The sequence below is a fragment of the Leptodactylus fuscus genome, chromosome 2 (genome assembly GCF_031893055.1).
Source record: "Leptodactylus fuscus isolate aLepFus1 chromosome 2, aLepFus1.hap2, whole genome shotgun sequence".
NCBI classification, from domain to species: domain Eukaryota; kingdom Metazoa; phylum Chordata; class Amphibia; order Anura; family Leptodactylidae; genus Leptodactylus; species Leptodactylus fuscus.
The window spans coordinates 61,767,627-61,787,861 of NC_134266.1; the positions used below are offsets into that span (position 1 = coordinate 61,767,627).

At 41.3% G+C, this 20,235-nt stretch overlaps 1 protein-coding gene across 3 annotated transcripts in view; it reads left to right on the forward strand.

Annotated features, from left to right (window-relative positions):
• Positions 1-20,235, forward strand: part of RAP1GAP2 (RAP1 GTPase activating protein 2) — a 551,082-nt gene that overhangs the window by 266,236 nt on the left and 264,611 nt on the right. For 2 of the 3 annotated variants that reach the window (XM_075263830.1, XM_075263834.1), the window contains exon 1: positions 15,824-16,782. The exons of the other annotated variant lie outside the window; for it this stretch is intronic. In XM_075263830.1, the coding sequence (XP_075119931.1) occupies positions 16,676-16,782 (107 nt within the window). In that variant the 5' untranslated portion in view covers positions 15,824-16,675. Of the gene's footprint in view, positions 1-15,823; positions 16,783-20,235 lie in introns of those variants that run through there. 3 annotated transcript variants of the gene reach the window in all.

Genomic DNA, 20,235 nt, shown 5'->3' on the forward strand with positions numbered 1-20,235 from the left:
TGATAAGATAACCTCTTCCATCCCTTTATTCTAACCATTGGTCTCAACATTCTGATCTCTGAAAACTTCTGCCATGTTATATCAAGTTTTTATTCCTCAATAAGTACCCATTAAGCCGCTTGGTAGAGATCTGTCTCCCATGTATAATGCAGGAATCAGACAGCTCTGTTTTCTGTTTATTGCTGGAGTCACTGCAGTACCTGGTCTGACCACTGTACAGATTACGCTGCTGTCTGCTTCCTGCTCCATTTTCTGTGTATCAGCTTTCTATGACAGCTGATAGTTGGGGGTGTCTAGTATTGGACCCCCGATGATCATGTACTCATCAATATTTTTAGCCCAGAAAATTCCTTTAAAAAAGAAAGGAAATGTTATATGAGTATAGGAGAATCCACAAAAAAAAAAAAAAAAAAAAAAAAAAAAAAAAGCAAAAACAGGTCACTGTCATACACACTTAAAAATGTATACATAGCACCACACATAACTGGGGTTCAGACCAAGACTGAAGTGGGAATGGGTAAGTAAAGTATTGTCTACTACCTGCTGGAATAATGCAGTAAGTAGCTGTTGTAAAGTGCGGGAGCTTGGGGGCTGGTTGTCAGGCAAGTAAAACACGTGGAAGTCAGCCTTCAGGTTCACACTGGGCTTGTTTTATTTGGGTGCAGATCACAACAGTTCAACAGAAATAGCTTTCCTCAGCATAAAGAAAAATAAAGCAAACGGCTTACTTTAGCCACAAGGTAGTTAAGTCCATACACTCAGCAGGCTGGCTCTTGTAGTCCTCCACACAACAGAGTCTTTGGGTCCTCAGCTTCTCAATAGCAGCAGGAACCAGGGAAGTGAGACACACCCAACTATTTGGACAGGGTTTAAGGCTCCCCCTGCGGCTGTTACAAAACCCTGGGATAGAGCTTCAGGCCCGGGTCTACAATTAAGCCCCAAAATCTGGATATGGATTTGTCCATCACCAAGTGGAGAGGAGCCATCTTAATGGGATATATCTCCCCTCCACAACCATTCCCAGTGCCTGCCTACACTGTCTATCATATCACTGTGTGGAGGGCAAAAAAGGGGGGCAATATTCTGTGTGGGGGCCAAAAAATTGGGCAATATACTGTGTGAGGGTCGGGAAAAAAGAGGTACAATGTTATGTGCGGGGCCAAAAAAAAAGGACAATATACTGTGTGGGAGCAAGTAAATGGGTACTATATTGTGAGACCAATAACGGAGATAATATACTGTATGTAGGTCAGTAAAGAGAGTACTATACTGTGGGGGCAATAAAGGGGGCAGTATACTGTATGGGGTTCAGTAAAAAATTACTGGGTCACCCTGCAATCCTTAATGTGCTGTGCGGTTTTTTATAGCTTATTATGTACGTTTATTGTGTCAAGTTAGTAATGTATAAACCTTTTTTTGGGGGGAGGGCTTTCTATATATCACCCCAGGCTGTAGAAAGTCTAACCCCTGGACTTGATGGACATACAGTATGTTGTTCTCCCACCTTACTAACTATGAACTAATGTCACGTGTATATATTATCGTACACTGCATATGCTATAGCTGGTATGCTGTAGAACCGCTGGGGTATCCGGAATGAAAGTCCTTTAACAACAATGGGGCCATATATTTGGATCCTGCCTTATTTGGATGCTCGGCTTGTTCTGTCATGGCGTTTTCATCCTTAGCTGCATTTTAAGAATCCTGAATAAGAGCAAGAGCATAACTTATAGTACTTGAGAAAAGCTATTTGTATGCGGACGGATACCTGGTGTGCGCTGATCTCTGAGGTAACGTAAGCTTGCAGACAGAATTTGCCATGTGTACGGCACACAGAAAGCTGCGGCCTTCATAGAAAATCTCCCAGGGAACGTAAACTTTAAAGTGCATTATATTTTATCGTCATTATAAAGGACCTGAAGGCTGTCAGATCCGAGTCAAACAGCTGCCGCTTGCCTGGATATTAGGGAGACAGCTTCTGATGGCTGTAATGAAAGAATATGTCAGTCACAAGACACCTCTTATTATTTGTGCACTGGGCCTGTGATTTAGCACCAGAAAAGCAAGATGACAGTCATGAAGGGTTGTGGTGAAATGTAAGTAAGGGTAAAGTAACCGATAATTTATATCTGTAGCCTCAGGCCTAAACCACATGATAGAGATCAATTCCAGCCATCCGACTACTTCATCAACACACAGTTATGGCATAATGGCCGCAAATCAGAGGGAAGGCCGAGGGAGGTGTATAATAAAAAAGTGAGACTCGCCCACCCCTGGAGCTAAATTTGGGCAGCACCGGCCAAGTTCTCTCTGGTGCCGGGACTTGGTGGGGTGGACATGCGGTCACCTGTGGGGTACAGGTAAAATATCAGCAGTGAGGTCACTAATATGGTGCACGTGACCACTTTGGCCTGTGACTGGCAGCATGGGTCATGTTATCCTCAACAATTCTACCCTGCCAGCCAGTCCCGGCACCAATAGGAATGGGGAGGTGCAACCCAAATGGAGCAGCAGGGATAGGTGAGTAAGTATCCTGGAAAACCCCTTTAAGTTTTTCATATGGGATGAGCAGTTTGGGAATCAGGGTATTGAGGGCTGTATACCTGATCAATGTATAAGTATGTTGTATAGCCTTTGCTATGGCCGGGCTCAAGACAAAATGTGGTGGGGATTGGGGAACATTTTGCCAGATTTATGTGATTGGAAGACCCATGTATGGTAGATACAGATTTAGTCACTTACTTTTGTTTCTACTGGTTAGTTAAGAATTTCTAAATCTATAAGTTCATAAAACAAAAAAATAACCATTATTAGATGTATTTAACTAAACATGTACGTAATCCATTTTGATAATGCCATGTGCCTACAATATATGTGTTAGACCAGCAATCCTTGTAGATGTCTAGTCATTTCTTTATAGTGCACTCTATTGCTGATTGCACAGATGTAGCAAACTTTGCCTTGACACTAATACTATACAGTCTATCCTATAGGACAACAAAACACAGAGAAAGTCAAGGAAATTTCTGGTCCAAAATTTATATCTATGTAAGTTATTAACAGGCCGCAAATGCAAATTTTGTAGTGCACATGCACTTTGGATTCTGCATTGATCACAGCATATTTGGCTATGTAACCCCATCCAAATGGTATTTCCAAACTTCCACTCATATCACATCTATTGCCAGAGACCTGGAACTTCCAGCTTTGTGAGCTGACAGTCAATTCACAGATGATATCGGGAAACAGGGCAGGTGGTGATAAAAGACACCTCCTTATGGCTGGTTATGTGACAGATGATGTCTAGGAAGCCTGGTAGGGTGTAATGGACCAGAAGTGAGAGAATAGTGGGTGTTATTAAGGAAAGAAGCTACAGCAGGTATCATTTCAGCTTATGGAGAGCAGTGAGAAGGGAATTATGGGAAATGGAGGCATAGGAGCTGATGTTGGCACAAGATATACACTACTGTTGTAACTTATAGACAGTCGCTTATGTATTCACATAATTGTGTTGTGATTTCACTTGGGATATGTATGATCATATTTATTATATATTTTTACTTAATTGATTATAATTACACGGTTATGCTTATTTATTATTATGCTTACTTATATAGCGCCATCATATTCCACAGCGCTTTACAGATATTGTCAGTCACTGTCCCATATAGGGTTCACAATCTACATTCTCTATCTGTATGTGTGGGAGGAAACCGGAGTACCCGGAGGAAACCCACGCAAACACGGGGAGAACATACAAACTCCTTGCAGATGTTGCCCTTGGCAGGATTTGAACCTAGGACTCAGCGCTGCAAGGCTGCTAACCACTGAGCCACCATGCTGCCCGGTTGATTGATATGGCTATATATATATATATATATATATATATATATATATATATATATATATATATATATATGGTATACCTTGATTTTTCACCCTAATGTTGTTGAGTGATATGCTATCCAATATGTGTCAATGCTTTGGTTAACATGTTGGATTGGTTTCACAGGAAGAGGGCTACTTTAAATTAAAGGGGGACACATCTGTATATGCCAGCCATATATATATATATATATATATATATATATATATATATATATATATATAACCTAACATTTTTACCAAATCTATTATGCAGGTGCATTTTTATCTTATTTTTAACTTAGCACAGTTTTTGCCAGTTTTTAGTAAATCTCCACGTTGTGTTCTTATGATGTTTTGTTGCACACAGTAATTTACATACAATTCAACGTCGGATACAGAAATATAGTTAAGAGATATTTCAGTTTTTCCAGGAGATGACAAGTACAAAGTAACCAAGTCTGATAAATAGATCCAGGCACTGGATAAGCAGGTTATTGTTTGACTAATAGCTAAAGTGATAACTTATTGCAATATTTGATTTAGGATTTTGGATTTGCTGCTCATAAAATTTAAGACTTTCAAGTATCTGGAGGCAAAGTTGCTGGGTAAAGTATGCAACTGCAATGCAGAGGATGAGAGCATTACAAGCTTTTCTCAACTCCTGTATCTGGCTGATGTCATACTGACATGGAGGGAGATGAGTAAACTTCTGCCCTGGCTTCCCAAGTAGGTATTTCAGTCACAATGCCAAGTACATGCAACCTCAGGCAAGATGTTTTCCATCCTGAACTTCTTGCAGAATGTCTAAGCCTTGGGTGTGGGCACTTTGTTTGTGTACACTGTACAGTAGCATCACAATAAAAGGCATGCTGCAGATGGATCTGATACTTCCAGCTCTTAGTGGGCATCTATTGGGTTAATAATACCATAAATCCTTGCTGGTAATGGAAAAAAAGCAGAACTCAGTAATGGAATAGTAACAGCTGCAGCATTCTGAGCAGAACGTAGCTGAACATTTGGCAAGAGGGGACCTTTTTCCGAGCTGTGTCGCTCACTCAGCTGGCTGGAGTCTTATTTAATTTACAAGGCATTAATTGTAACAGCAAATGCCTTGCAGACCACTTAATCTTAGGTCACAAAGAGGTGGTATGCCAGCGGTGCTGCCAGAGTAACTCATTGACTGCCAAGACATTTGTTTACACAGTTGCCCACAGCTTAGACGAAACCACTTCAAACTCTACTGTAACCTTTTTTGTTCTTTGTTAAAGGGTGACTAATACATAAGTCAATCTGGGTGTGCTTGGATTTGGTCTTTTCCAAATCAGTTGGGTAAAAGTAAATACAGAAATGGCTGTGAAAAAATTTATGATATCTAAGATGTTGATTCCCGTATCAACCATATCACAATCAAGCTGCTTTTTCAGATAAGCATTTGATATATGCATTGCAATAGAGTTATACAATTGGCTTATAGATGTGAAGCAACTCATTGGAGGCAATCTGGAGGCTGGGAGTAGTAGTAGTTAATGCATCATTGGTGACGGTAGCTTGTAGACTCAACCAATTCCTCTAGTTTTCCTCCCGGGTCATACAAAGCTGAGGAGGCCTGCAGGGTACCTGAAGGTGGTGGTAGTCTTCCCTTGGGGTATGTCCTATTGGTCTTCAGCCTGAGTCAGATAAAAGTCGTAGTGCCCATGATGGTAGGTCCAGGTAAATAACTCAGGAGACAAGTGGTTGTAGGAGAATAGTTCACATAAGTTTACTGAATAATGATGAAACACAGAAACCAACAGATTCCACAATGATCTCCGCCACTTCTCCAGAATTTTGCTGGCTGGACTATACCATTGGTTCTGTGTTCCAAATCCCCATTTAAAGGGCAATACACAGTTTATTATTATTATTGTTTATTTATATAGCACCATTAATTCCATGGTGCTATATAATATTTGGGGGTTTACATACAGTACACAAAATGTACTAACAGATATTATACTAACAGTTACCAACTGGTACAGTGGGTAGAGGGCCCTGCCCGTGAGAGCTTACAGTCTATGAGGGAGAGGGGTAGAGACAGAAGGTGAGGGGAGAGACTGTTCAGATGGTGGTGTGGTGACAGTAGTGTTATTTGGGTTTGTAGGCCTTCCTGAATAGGTGAGTCTTCAGGGCCTTCTTGAATCCTGTGATTGTGGGGGTCAGTCTTATGTGTCTTGGTAAGGCGTTCCAGAGTATGGGGGATGCACGGGAGAAATCTTGTGTGAGGAGCGGATGAGAGCAGAGCGAAGTAGGTCTTTGTACGATCTGAGGTTATGTGTGGATAGATATCATGAGATTAGTTTGAACTATATAACAAGGGCACAGTGTAGCCAATGCAGTATAAAAACTACAAAACAGTTCTGCAGTAACCATTGGGATGCTGCCGATGTTTTTCCCACAATCAAGTAGATGTGTCATACCGATAAAGATTACATACAATAGACAAACACTGGCCAAATCCACTGACTTCAACAAGACTGGCAAACCATAATACCATTTGGTTGTTCCAACTACTCCAATATTTTGCTTGGAAGGTATCCCACATTTTCTCTCATTAGCAAAAGGAAGGATCAGGCATGTTGGTTTTTCAGTATACCCAATCCTTTGTTCTCAAGAAAGCCAAGTCAGCACCAGAGGTGTCAGCAGCATATTATTTCCCTTTCCTTATAGAGAAGATGTATAACAACCTCTATATTGCTTTATGCCCAGAATTTAGGATTACTGCTAAGGTTAAAAATAAAGGCCATATATAGAGTTAAATTCAGTACCAGTATAACAGACATAGTAACTGTTACAAGGCACTGCAATTTAAGGAGGCCTAACTCAGCTATAGCCTGCAGACAGGGATTGTGCTTCCCAATGACTAGCTCAGCTGACGTATGACAGAAGAGCACATCACCAAACTCAAGCCATTGGTATCTCTCACATACTTACTGAATATCTTATACATGATCTTAAAGTTGTTTACTTATTCACAATGATATACACTTGTCTTAAGGGGTATTATATCCACCACTGAGACCCCTATAAGCATGAAAACCATCACCACTGCAGGGAGAAGTTTAAATAGAGAAGTGGTCACTTTATTCAAGGCCTATGGCACTGATGAACATAGCTGAAACAGTGGACATGGGACGTCCATGCTTGTGATCATTGACTGGAGTCCCAGCAATTTAATCTGCCGGCCAACAGACCATTATCACGTATCCTCTAGAAATAAATGGTGGGAAATCTCTTTAAAGCTATGGCGCTTCCAAGACTTTCTTGTGATCCTTCGATGTTATGCTGGGTGAATGAAGTGACAGCCTTCTAGGATGACCTGCTTGTACTTGCCTGGAAGCTTTACACCTTTGGGACTGTCTCATCCTAAAACATCTTGTGGAAAACATTCAGACAGGTCTACATATGAGCGGTAGGGGTCAGGCTGGGTGAGAGAAGTTTACACAATCTAAAATAGATTACATTCCAGTAGAGATTCACATAGCTTACACAGAATTAGCTTCCAGTCCATGACAGCGGTATGGAAATAGCTCCTCCATTAGTTCTGCAAAATTATCTATGCCTATTCTGAGCATGTGGATTTATCTGTTGGGACATGGACAAGTGTCTGTGGTAGATACGAAGATTGAATTTACTCTCGTCACCATACTGATGAATGAGTATATATACAATATATATATATATATATATATATATATACACTCACCGGCCACTTTATTAGGTACACCATGCTAGTAACGGGTTGGACCCCCTTTTGCCTTCAGAACTGCCTCAATTCTTCGTGGCATAGATTCAACAAGGTGCTGGAAGCATTCCTCAGAGATTTTGGTCCATATTGACATGATGGCATCACACAGTTGCCGCAGATTTGTCGGCTGCACATCCATGATGCGAATCTCCCGTTCCACCACATCCCAAAGATGCTCTATTGGATTGAGATCTGGTGACTGTGGAGGCCATTGGAGTACAGTGAACTCATTGTCATGTTCAAGAAACCAGTCTGAGATGATTCCAGCTTTATGACATGGCGCATTATCCTGCTGAAAGTAGCCATCAGATGTTGGGTACATTGTGGTCATAAAGGGATGGACATGGTCAGCAACAATACTCAGGTAGGCTTTGGCGTTGCAACGATGCTCAATTGGTACCAAGGGGCCCAAAGAGTGCCAAGAAAATATTCCCCACACCATTACACCACCACCACCAGCCTGAACCGTTGATACAAGGCAGGATGGATCCATGCTTTCATGTTGTTGACGCCAAATTCTGACCCTACCATCTGAATGTCGCAGCAGAAATCGAGACTCATCAGACCAGGCAACGTTTTTCCAATCTTCAATTGTCCAATTTCGATGAGCTTGTGCAAATTGTAGCCTCAGTTTCCTGTTCTTAGCTGAAAGGAGTGGCACCCGGTGTGGTCTTCTGCTGCTGTAGACCATCTGCCTCAAAGTTCGACGTACTGTGCGTTCAGAGATGCTCTTCTGGCTACCTTGGTTGTAACGGGTGGCTATTTGAGTCACTGTTGCCTTTCTATCAGCTCGAACCAGTCTGGCCATTCTCCTCTGACCTCTGGCATCAACAATGCATTTCCGCCCACACAACTGCCGCTCACTGGATGTTTTTTCTTTTTCGGACCATTCTCTGTAAACCCTAGAGATGGTTGTGCGTGAAAATCCCAGTAGATCAGCAGTTTCTGAAATACTCAGACCAGCCCTTCTGGCACCAACAACCATGCCACGTTCAAAGGCACTCAAATCACCTTTCTTCCCCATACTGATGCTCGGTTTGAACTGCAGGAGATTGTCTTGACCATGTCTACATGCCTAAATGCACTGAGTTGCCGCCATGTGATTGGCTGATTAGAAATTAAGTGTTAACGAGCAGTTGGACAGGTGTACCTAATAAAGTGGCCGGTGAGTGTATATACAGTGCCTACAAGTAGTATTCAACCCCCTGCCGATTTAGCAGGTTTGATAAGATGCAAATAAGTTAGAGCCTTCAAACTTCAAACAAGAGCAGGATTTATTAACAAATGCATAAATCTTACAAACCAAAAAGTTATGTTGCTCAGTTAAATTTTAATAAATTTTAAACATAAAAGTGTGGCTCAATTATTATTCAACCCCTAGGTTTAATATTTTGTGGAATAACCCTTGTTTGCAATTACAGCTAATAATCGTCTTTTATAAGACCTGATCAGGCCGGCAAAGGTCTCTGGAGTTATCTTGGCCCACTCCTCCATGCAGATCTTCTCCAAGTTATCTAGGTTCTTTGGGTGTCTCATGTGGACTTTAATCTTGAGCTCCTTCCACAAGTTTTCAATTGGGTTAAGGTCAGTAGACTGACTAGGCCATTGCAACACCTTGATTTTTTTTCCCTCTTGAACCAGGCCTTGGTTTTCTTGGCTGTGTGCTTTGGGTCATTGTCTTGTTGGAAGATGAAATGACGACCCATCTTAAGATCCTTGATGGAGGAGCGGAGGTTCTTGGCCAAAATCTCCAGGTAGGCCGTGCTATCCATCTTCCCATGCATGTGGACCAGATGGCCAGGCCCCTTGGCTGAGAAGCAGCCCCACAGCATGATGCTGCCACCACCATGCTTGACTGTAGGGATGGTATTCTTGGGGTCGTATGCAGTGCCATCCAGTCTCCAAACGTCACGTGTGTGGTTGGCACCAAAGACCTCGATCTTGGTCTCATCAGACCAGAGAACCTTGAACCAGTCTGTCTCAGAGTCCTCCAAGTGATCATGAGCAAACTGTAGACGAGCCTTGACATGACGCTTTGAAAGTAAAGGTACCTTACGGGCTCGTCTGGAACGGTGACCATTGCGGTGGAGTACGTTACTTATGGTATTGACTGAAACCAATGTCCCCACTGCCATGAGATCTTCCCGGAGCTCTTTCCTTGTTGTCCTTGGGTTAGCCTTGACTCTTCGGACAAGCCTGGCCTCGGCACGGGAGGAAACTTTCAAAGGCTGTCCAGGCCGTGGAAGGCTAACAGCAGTTCCATAAGCCTTCCACTTCCGGATGATGCTCCCAACAGTGGAGACAGGTAGGCCCAACTCCTTGGAAAGGGTTTTGTACCCCTTGCCAGCCTTGTGACCCTCCACGATCTTGTCTCTGATGGCCTTGGAATGCTCCTTTGTCTTTCCCATGTTGACCATGTATGAGTGCTGTTCACAAGTTTGGGGAGGGTCTTAAATAGTCAGAAAAGGCTGGAAAAAGAGATAATTAATCCAAACATGTGAAGCTCATTGTTCTTTGTGCCTGAACTACTTCTTAATACTTTAGGGGAACCAAACAGAATTCTGGTGGTTTGAGGGGTTGAATAATAAATGACCCTCTGAATAAACTTTTCACAATTTAAAAAAAATTAAACAAAGAAATAACATTCTTTTTTGCTGCAGAGCATTTCACACTTCCAGGCTGATCTACAGTCCAAATGTCACAATGCCAAGTTACTTCCGAATGTGTAAACCTGCTAAATCTGCAGGGGGTTGAATACTACTTGTAGGCACTATATATATATATATATATATATATATATATATATATATATATATATATAGTGCTGTGTAAACGTTTTAACCATATATAGAAAAAATGTTACACAATAAGAAGTGTTAATAGTTTACTGTTATCAATAAACAAAGCGCAAAGTGAATGAACAAAAGACAAATCTGAACCAAAACAATCTTTGGTGTTTCTCCAACAATCCTTCTGTTTCTCCAAGACAGACTGGATGATTTTGAAATCAGGACCAAATATTAAGATTCTCTTTAGTTCATTCACTTCATTTTGTTAATTGACAAAAATAAACATCATTTTTATTGCATTAGCAATATAATATGTTCTTATACGTTGCAGGCTCCTCATTACCATTCAGCGAGACATCTGTTAGAGCGGTTTGTCTCATGGCTAGATTTGTAGTTCTTATCTCTGCTTACCTTAATGCTTATAAAACTGACATCTTTTGATTTAATTTTATTTGGTTGTAAAGTTGTCAGCTCAGATAAGCGTATTAATAAGGGTTATAGACTGAGCTGTCAGTAAGCTTGTCTGGCGCGTTTCACATTAAGTGGGGCTGAGCAGCCTGCAATGTATGAGAATTCATGCAGGCTGTAGAACAAAAAATGGGTCTTTTTTTATATAAATACCAATTGTAATTATATTTTTTTTTACCTTGGAGCTCGTTCATACGGGGGGGTGGGGGGGCGGATTTTGACCATATTTTGACTCGGGGAGCCAAGTCAAAATATGGTTAAAACCCGCCTGCCACGATGTCGCGATCACGGCAGTTGCCGATAGCGGAAAAAAGAACGCAAGTGGTCTCCATAGACCACCATTGTAAAGGGGCGGATTATGACGTGGATTCCGCTGTCAAAATCCACCCCTTTGGCCCCGTGTGAACTGGCCCAAATACATCTGATAAAAAAGTTTTAGTATAGTTGTAATGTACAGGACCTCCTCTCACATCATGCATCTTTTTCATGAATGGGCATTTGTATGACAGACATATAGCTATATGCCCATTAATGAATGAGATGTACATAACAATGGTTCGCAACAGTGTGTCTATATCCGAACCAACATCACAGACGGTCACGGGGAACCTCACTGACCAAAACTGAATCACAGTATCGGTCAAAGGGACCGATACTGTAAATTCAACGATATCCGAACCAAGGACAAAAATAACATTCCTTTATGCAAATCCATTTTACTTGAATATTAAAGTGTGACTGAGTATTAGAAATCATCTTTTCTACTTTCACTATTATTGTGGATGTTAAATGGTTAATTCTCCATGTATTACCTTGAAGCCAGACATATGTCAGGCACTTGAATAGATGAATATAATACGGGTGACGTGGTGACATGCTCAGCACATGCTGATATTCCCTGTACGACTGCTTGTAAACAGAGCTTTGAATTGGCCTACAGTGTGTTATCATGTTCTCACTAGAAGCAATGCTCCATAGAACAGATATGTATTGTCACACTACGCAGTGTGACAATACGGAGCGATGCCAGATTATATGTCTCGAGGCCCAGGAGTAGTGTTTACCTCTTAATCCCACTTCCATGTCATGACTCTCAAGCCTGGCCGTGAAGGCCGGGGTCTACAGTGCTCTTCAGAAAGGCAAATCACAGGTATATTAGCAAATGACTACAACCCTGCAATGATTTCCTTTTTGTTTTCCACTGCATAAAACTCTCAAAGGCACTTACCATCTGTGACTCCATAGCAACTCTTTCATGACAAGGATCTGTCAGTACTTTGCTGCCATTACTTGTGTCTGTTTGCTGAGGATACTGTATGCAGAAACACTAAGACCCATTCACATGAAAGCCTTCACTGCTGCCTGTAAATACAGGGAAACATGGCGGAACTAGGAAAGTATCTGCAGCGATGACAATGCGCAAATATCTTGGGTATATTTCCCATGCAAATTTGTAGAACAACAATCAGTAGAAAAAATAGATCAAATGCTGTCACATCGAATAAGGTAAATCGATTGCATGAAATCTAATACAAACAGTTATCTCACATGTCAGAACATATCCATACAATGGGTACAACATATGATAATAGAGTCTGTAAGAAAGACTGAGGGTTGAGGCCCCATGTTGCGGAAACGCAGCTTTTTTTTTTTTTTAATTTCAGATTACGCTGTGGCTTTTTGGGCCAAAGCTAAGAATGGCTACGACAGGAATAGTGAATATATAGAAAGCTCGTATACGTCTACCTTTAGCTCGATCCACTCCTGGCTTTGGCTCAAAAAAAAACAAAACAAAAAAAGTGAAGCAAAATCTGCAACAAAAATGCTGCGTTTCTGCAACATGGGGCCTATTTTTCCCATCTGGGCAAAGTAGGACATACCTTACGGATTGGTGGGGTACAATCTACACTGAATGGGGGACTCTTCCTGTATAGTGTACACGGTATCGGTGGCACCTGGAACTGCACTGCTCACATTCACTTCAATAGGAGCATATATGCTTCTAGCCATATACTTGTTATATGGCTTCCAGCGGCTGCATCAGCTCATTGATTCAGGGTTCGGGTGCCGGGCCCTGACCAAGCTGATAATTATGACCTATCCTGTGAATTCAGTATAAAAAATGTTGAGATCCTGGATAACTCCTGTAAGAGTCCGTACAGTCCATATCTTAGTCTCCTGCTTCAGTAGCTCCAGTTAGTTAGATAGGTAAACCAATATTTGTACACTCTTCATGAGATTCATGAAACTCAGCATTGCTAGTAATACATCAAAGCATTATTATTGCTATTTTCAAGGGGACCAGCACATTTTAATAAAAATCTAAATCTTCTATAGCAACGGTATTATCAACCACTAGGGATTGCTTCACTTAGCATCTCAACCTGGAGAGAGCGCCCGATTCTCTGCCAGCACTTACTGCAGTCTTCATTGCCCTGAAAAGGTCATCAATGAAATGTAGTCTCTGAGGATGCTCAGAAGAGTGAACACTAAGGTCAGGTTCACACAGGGCATTTTTATGGAGCAGTCAGATATACAGTTACTTTATCAGAATCTTTTTTCTTTTTTATCCAGTTTGTAAAGGATGAAATATATGGGCCGCTATATGTGCAGAAGCGTTGGTTCTTATAGATAAAGGACATTTCTAAATGGCACAGCTCCATCACTCTTGTTGGGATAAAGGTGGCCACACTTTGGATAGAAATTGGTCCCCATGTAAAATCTGTTACCTACCTACAATGTGCCATATATTTACTACTGCTGTCTTCTTATGTGACAGACTGAGTTTTGGACCTTCTCAGGCACCAAGGCCAAAGGTGACAGATTACGGTATTACGGTAATTGTAACATTTAGCGATCAGATAATTTGGGGTGCCTAAGTGTATGTTCACACGTCAGTTTTTCTTTTGCGCAGTAAGGTGGGTAAGGATGGAGTGATATTAAGGGTCATAATTAGGGTTGAGCGATCGGGATCGGAAAAGATTCCGATCGGGAGATCGAGCAAATTTCGGGATCGGCTGGAAAATGATCAAAAATCGGATTTTAAAATCGATCCTGAAATCTCAAGATTGGCTCAACCCTAGTCATATTATAACTAGAAATGCATACCCAACTGTGGGTCTAGTACACTCAAATGACAACGTCATAGATTTCTTTGATGCTGCAAATTCAGGTTATTAGACCCACAACCAGCAAGGATGAGATTTGAGGCTACAATACAGTCCATATAATACAGATATATTATATGCATGTAATACACCAGGGAAGTGCTTATCCTTGATTTCAATACAGAATACACCTTGTTGTTCAATGTTGTATGTCGCTTATTCAAAGCATTATATCTGATTTTACCCTGATACACTCCAATGACACGTATTTGGAATGTATTTTGCAGGCGTTTATGCTCATGAAAATACTGCTGAGAAAAATCAATACATCAAAAAAAGCAATCTGAGCATTGATGGCTTGGGAAGGGGTTCTGTACAGAAATAGATGCTGGACTCAATGACACTAGATATACTACAAATATGATACTCAAAAGTTTTAGGTAGGTAACAATATGGCAAAGTAAGAATGGTTTCAAATATATAAGTGTTAATAGTTTATTTTTGCAAATTCACAAAATGAAATGAATGAAGAAAAGAGAAATCTAAATCCCATCAATACTTGGTGTGACCTCCCTTTTCCTTCCATCAATTCTTCTCGGTACACTTGCAGACAGTTTATGAAGGAACTCAGCAGGGAAGTTGTTTCAGACATCTTGGAGAGCTAAGCACAGATCTTCTGTGGATGTAGACTTGTTCCAATCCTTCTGTCTCTTCATGTAATCCCAGACAGACTGGATGATGATGAGATCAGGGCTCTGTGGGGGCCGTATCATCACTTGCAGGACTCCTCCAATGGGCAAAGGTTGCACCAAATAATGATGGGATTTAGATTTCTCTTTTCTTCACTTCATGTTGTTCATTGACAATAATAAACTAGTAACATTTCTATTTCTGGAAGGATTTTTGCTTTGCTTCATTTTTCCCCACCCACTTAAAACTTTTACACAGTACTGTAAGCCACAAAAATAGTTCACGTGCCCAAAGTCAGTTTATGTTTTGATAGACTGTATTTCCCAGACTGAACACTGTCCAGGGACTTGGTCTCCCAGTATCATAGCATACCATCTATGAGTCACTGCCTCACCGGGGGACTACTGTCCCGTTCTATAATCGGGCTCTTGTATGGGACAGTAGTAAGACTGTGAGGGTGGGCTCCCTGGACAATATCCAGACTGGAAAATACAGCTGATATATGGTCCATATTTAACAGACTAAATACACCTGTCTATCCTGGCCTTAGGGCGATTTCACACACTGCAGTTTTAAGTGTTTTTAAACCAAATCCAGAAGTGGATGATCCATCAGGAGGGAGAACGTTCAGTCCTTCCTTTACATTTTCCTTCCATTCCTTTTGAACCTGCATCTGGCTACGGCTCAAAAGCTTGAATGGAGAAGTGGGGAGGGGGGAGCGTTCAGGGTACCTTATGCAATACAATTATGAGAGCTCATTATTGGTTGCAAGTAATGAATTGTCTATAGGTTAGTCTTTCCTAAAATAATCATCTCAATAAAATTATTTGTTAAATTAAAATATTTCATGCACATACTGCATAACAGCAATAACATAATAATGAGGATTCCCAAATGTCCTCTCCTATATAATGAGAAGCAGACGCAGCAAATCTGAATTTGTCATTTAGCTCTTTTGTTTGTGCATCTGATTTAAGGTAATGGAGATACCTGCAATCCTATCGCTCACCAATGCAGATGAGGCATCCCGACATTACAAACTCAGCACTGCTACATCTCTAAGTCTACTTAGCCATAGAGCATATAATAAAAGATAGGGTTAAATAGGATATCTGCTCCGCCTCCAATGGATCTGTGCTGTCTCTCTGCCTCTCCTATCAATGCAGACACAAATCCAGTTCTGTAGAAGTCTATCCAGACTTCTAGCTGTTCCCTGGCTGTCACAAAATTCATCTCCAGCATTCTGCAGTGAGTAGGGAAAGAATGAGGAAAGAGGAGGAAATAATCCGTCTGGAAACACCCACCTTGCAGATCCTGGTCTCCCCAGCCTGTGCAGGCAAAGATGCTCCTCAATCCACCGCCTACTTCACACACACTCAGCATCATCTTGCTAGTGAAAGTTAATATTTTAACCGGCAGGTGCAGCGCCAACTCCGAGCCATTGTGTTGTGTGTGTGTTTGTTTTTCTCCCCCTCTCTCCTGGGCTTTGATTTCATGACATCCCTGTTCAGCCCCGGTTGTGTGTGTGTGTCTCCTAGCAAATTATGGATCTGGGAAGGAGATTCACACACTCCTCTCTGTGTCAGCTGAAACTTGTGTTGGAATATTTGTGAGAAGGAGAATCCTGAGGGATCGGACATTGACGGTTGGTCTTCAGATGGACATCATCCAGCTGGGATGAGGCTGCAGCACTTTGGAAAGTGACTTGTTATCATCCGCCTTCTTCTCAGTTGTCCTATAACTGAATGACAGGAGACAGGAGAAAGGCTCAATCCGCAGGAGTGGATCCTGGATCACGGTGACAAGTGACCTTAAGGTCACTGGTGGAAAAGTCACTTGTCTCGGCAATCACTCTGCAAATATTGAATGAGAGAAGGGGAAAGAATACAGGAATAAGTAAACCTGCAGCCTTAGCTCTTTAAGTTTTTATACTTTGGTCCTGGAGACAGTGGCGTTTGGATCTAATAAAAATGTCACAACCGACGGAAAGGATGCATTCCAAAAAAGCTGGGATTCGAGCTGCTGTGGTTTTAATTGGATTGCTACACAAATCAAGGAAACAGAATAGAGAGAGGAGGTAACGCTGCATACACATCATTGTCTTTGTCCCTATAGTTCTGTATTTGTTTTGCTACTTCAGCAGTAGATGGAGTTAATAAGTACAGTAGCGGTCAGCTACTGTTGTACAGTGGACTCACCTTGAGCACTAGATGGCCGCTTGTTACATCGTTGTCAGTCATACCAATTGAAACCCTTTTAGAGCTGTCATTTTTGTTGTAGGTCTGTATGCCATATTTGACAAAATGTCACATGACTCTACAGAATACCGCACATGCTGTGAGACATCTCTTGTATTTCCAATGACTATGACAGGTCTGTCGTGTAGCTGGTGTCAAATACTTTTGTAGTATACATGTTGTGCCCAGATTATCATATCAAAAACGAGAAAAATGTCAGCTATACTGCCGATACTTTACCTGGAAATAGTGACAATTTTTTTAGTGTTGCGCACCGTGTCAGTAAAATGACATATACAATGTATATGTCATATTTAAAGTTCAAAGTCTGTATGTATAGGCCATGGTTGAGGTAGATTGCTGTTAGTAGTGTAACCGCCATCACTTAGACTGGGATGTCATGGTGACAACTTCATCCTATTAATATGCCTAATATGACAAAAATAAATATATCCTTGTCATTAACTACACAAAAAAAGACAGTGTATATAAGTGTTGTGCTTTCTGAAGGCACGTGGTCCAAAAAGAAAGACAAATTCATAAAAAATTACACGAAACACATTGACACACCTACCAGTCCATTCACACTATTACGGCCATCCACATTGTGCAGATAGACATTTCCTAAACCTACAAAAATAATCTTTGCCCTCAGTGTTTACATATGAGGCCTTGTCCTTATCTGCTCTTACACAGGATAAAAACATTTTTGTACATGGCTGCTTTACACCAAAGTACATAAAGTGTAGGAGGCGCTAGAAGACTTCAATGGGATCTGATGATATAGTGCATATAGTATAAAGTGCATACATTAAGTATTATTATATTGGAGGATTTATTTCAAAGGGATTGTCCGGCCCCAAAGCGATTTTTCATACTGATAACACAGCCATAGTAAAAGTAATCAGTATGTGATCTGTGGGAGTCCAACACCTGGAGCCTACACAGATCAGCTATTTCCCTTCCACTGAACAGTAAAACGGTATTACTTTTTAATCAAGAAAACTTTATTAAAGGATCAAAGAAAGGACATAAGGCATCAAAAATAGGAGGCCTCACAGGGCCCTAAACAGACGAGGTCCTCCTAATACAGCACAGATTGGAAGCCAGACCCCAGGAGAGACTGGTGTCAGCTGTCCGTAAAGGCTAGACCTGGACGGAAGTCCAAAAGGCTACATGAAGACAAGGATAAAAAAGGGAAAAACACAATAGAAAGCAACAAGAAATGGACAATACAAGCCCAGGCCATACCCAATAACAGTATTACTTTTATAGGAACATCCTGCACACGCTCCCATCCACTGATGTAACTTACAGCGCCCACAGGCTGCCGGGACACCTCATCTTTGTGGGGCTCGGGTATTGGATCCCCACAGTTCACATACTGTTTATCTGTCTTGTGGATAAGTCATCAGTATGAAAATTTTATCGAGGGCCAGATGACTCCTTTAAATAACTTTCATTGCTTATACCAATCTATCCATTTTACCCTAATATACTGGTGAGTAAGTCCGTTTATGTAGTATAATGACAGCCGGTGTGTCCCACAATAAAAAAGAAAATGTGGGTACACTGCACAATAAGACAAAATATTCATCGACTGAATACAAAATCCCAAACGCCATCAATAACATCAAGATATGAATGGGTTAAAGGGGTTGCCGATTTAGAAAACCCTATTTGGAAGTTCTCTGTTAATAGAAGGGCGTCCTCTTGGCCATGAATGGAGTATCTCTCATTCTGGAGACCTGTCCTGTCCTGTATCACAGCCTATTAATTTGCATGAACACTGTGTAATGCTCCGTTTCCCCTGTGGTGGCGCTGCTGGGAAATAGATCACCTACTGCCAGATCCCCTTACTGTTAAAAGCTAATCACAGCACAGCAGGAGTATATCAACCTAACAAGGGGCGATTGTCCAAAGTGAAGAACCCCTTTAGGCCCCACATGGCGTTTAAAAGCTACAATTTAACAGAGGCGTAAATGCTGTGGAATAAAAACCACTGTGTTTTGTAGTCTAGCGAATCCCATCCCCATCTTGGGAAAATATAAGCGCAGCGACACAATGCGATTTCAAAAATGGTCATAGTTTTGGAAATCGCAGCATATCAATTATACTTACGGAAATACCGGCAGTTTCCCTATAGGTAAAATGGAAGCAGAAAATCCACAGAGGAAGCCTCGGCACTGCTACCCACGGCAGTATTGCTTTTTTGCTGCGGGAAGCTATGTGGGGCATTAACCTTAAAATCTAAAAATTGGTCATGTCTGGATCAGAAGAGGAAATCTTGCGATATGTCTAGTCTTTTGCACATGCAGTATACTGTATATAGTATATGAGGTGATATATATGACTCAATATTGTGACAGCCTGTACACGCTTCTCAAAAGAACAAAACTGCTGGAGTTGTCAGTGTTTGGGGGAGGGGATGGCACAAATGACTGAACCTTAACCACATTTTTGTATGGCCTTGCTCCATTGAGCCATCACATAGATGAGCCCCATTAATAAATGCCACCCTCTGTGTGTGGCCCTACATAGAGCGTAGCACTGAAGGGTTGTAATTACTTATTGTGTAGGTACAATCACTGTGGGATGTTGAGGGGGTAGTGAAAAGAGGAGTGGGCGCAAAAACCTACTGTGAAAAACACAAGACCTGCCGAGGCAGATATACACAGAGTGCACAGGGTAACAATAAGTCATTAGCACTGGAGTGTGCTGCGGGTGGTGAAAGGGCACACGAAAACAGCCAGTGACAGAGGACAAACTGCTATTAACCCACAATGTCACAAACAATTTGTATACTGCTCTGAGGTTAATGCAGCCAGAAAGTAGTATCTAACGGAGTATACGTAATATCAATGTAATAGGAAGTACTCCATAAGCATCTGTTCATTCACATCAGTCACTCTGACCATGAAGCTTATCATCTAATGTGCCAAGAAACATATATTGTAGGAACTGATCAACTGAAAGAATAATCAATGGACTGGTTTAGATACCTATATATTAACCCTTATTAACATAGCGGCAACATATTCGTCGTACAAAGAATGAATTGAGTCTGTGCCATATGTGTGCTCACAAACACAGTCAGTATGTCTCTCTATGTCGGCCTTGGCCAGCCGATCTAAATGTTTTATTCTCCAAAATCTCTTGCATCTTAACCTTCTTTATCAAATTAATTTATTATATATAAAACCACCATATTCCATAATGCTGTACAAAATTATCACTTTTCTCCATCCTCAGAGGAGCTGAGAATCAAAAATTCCAATCTTGGGCATTCTAAA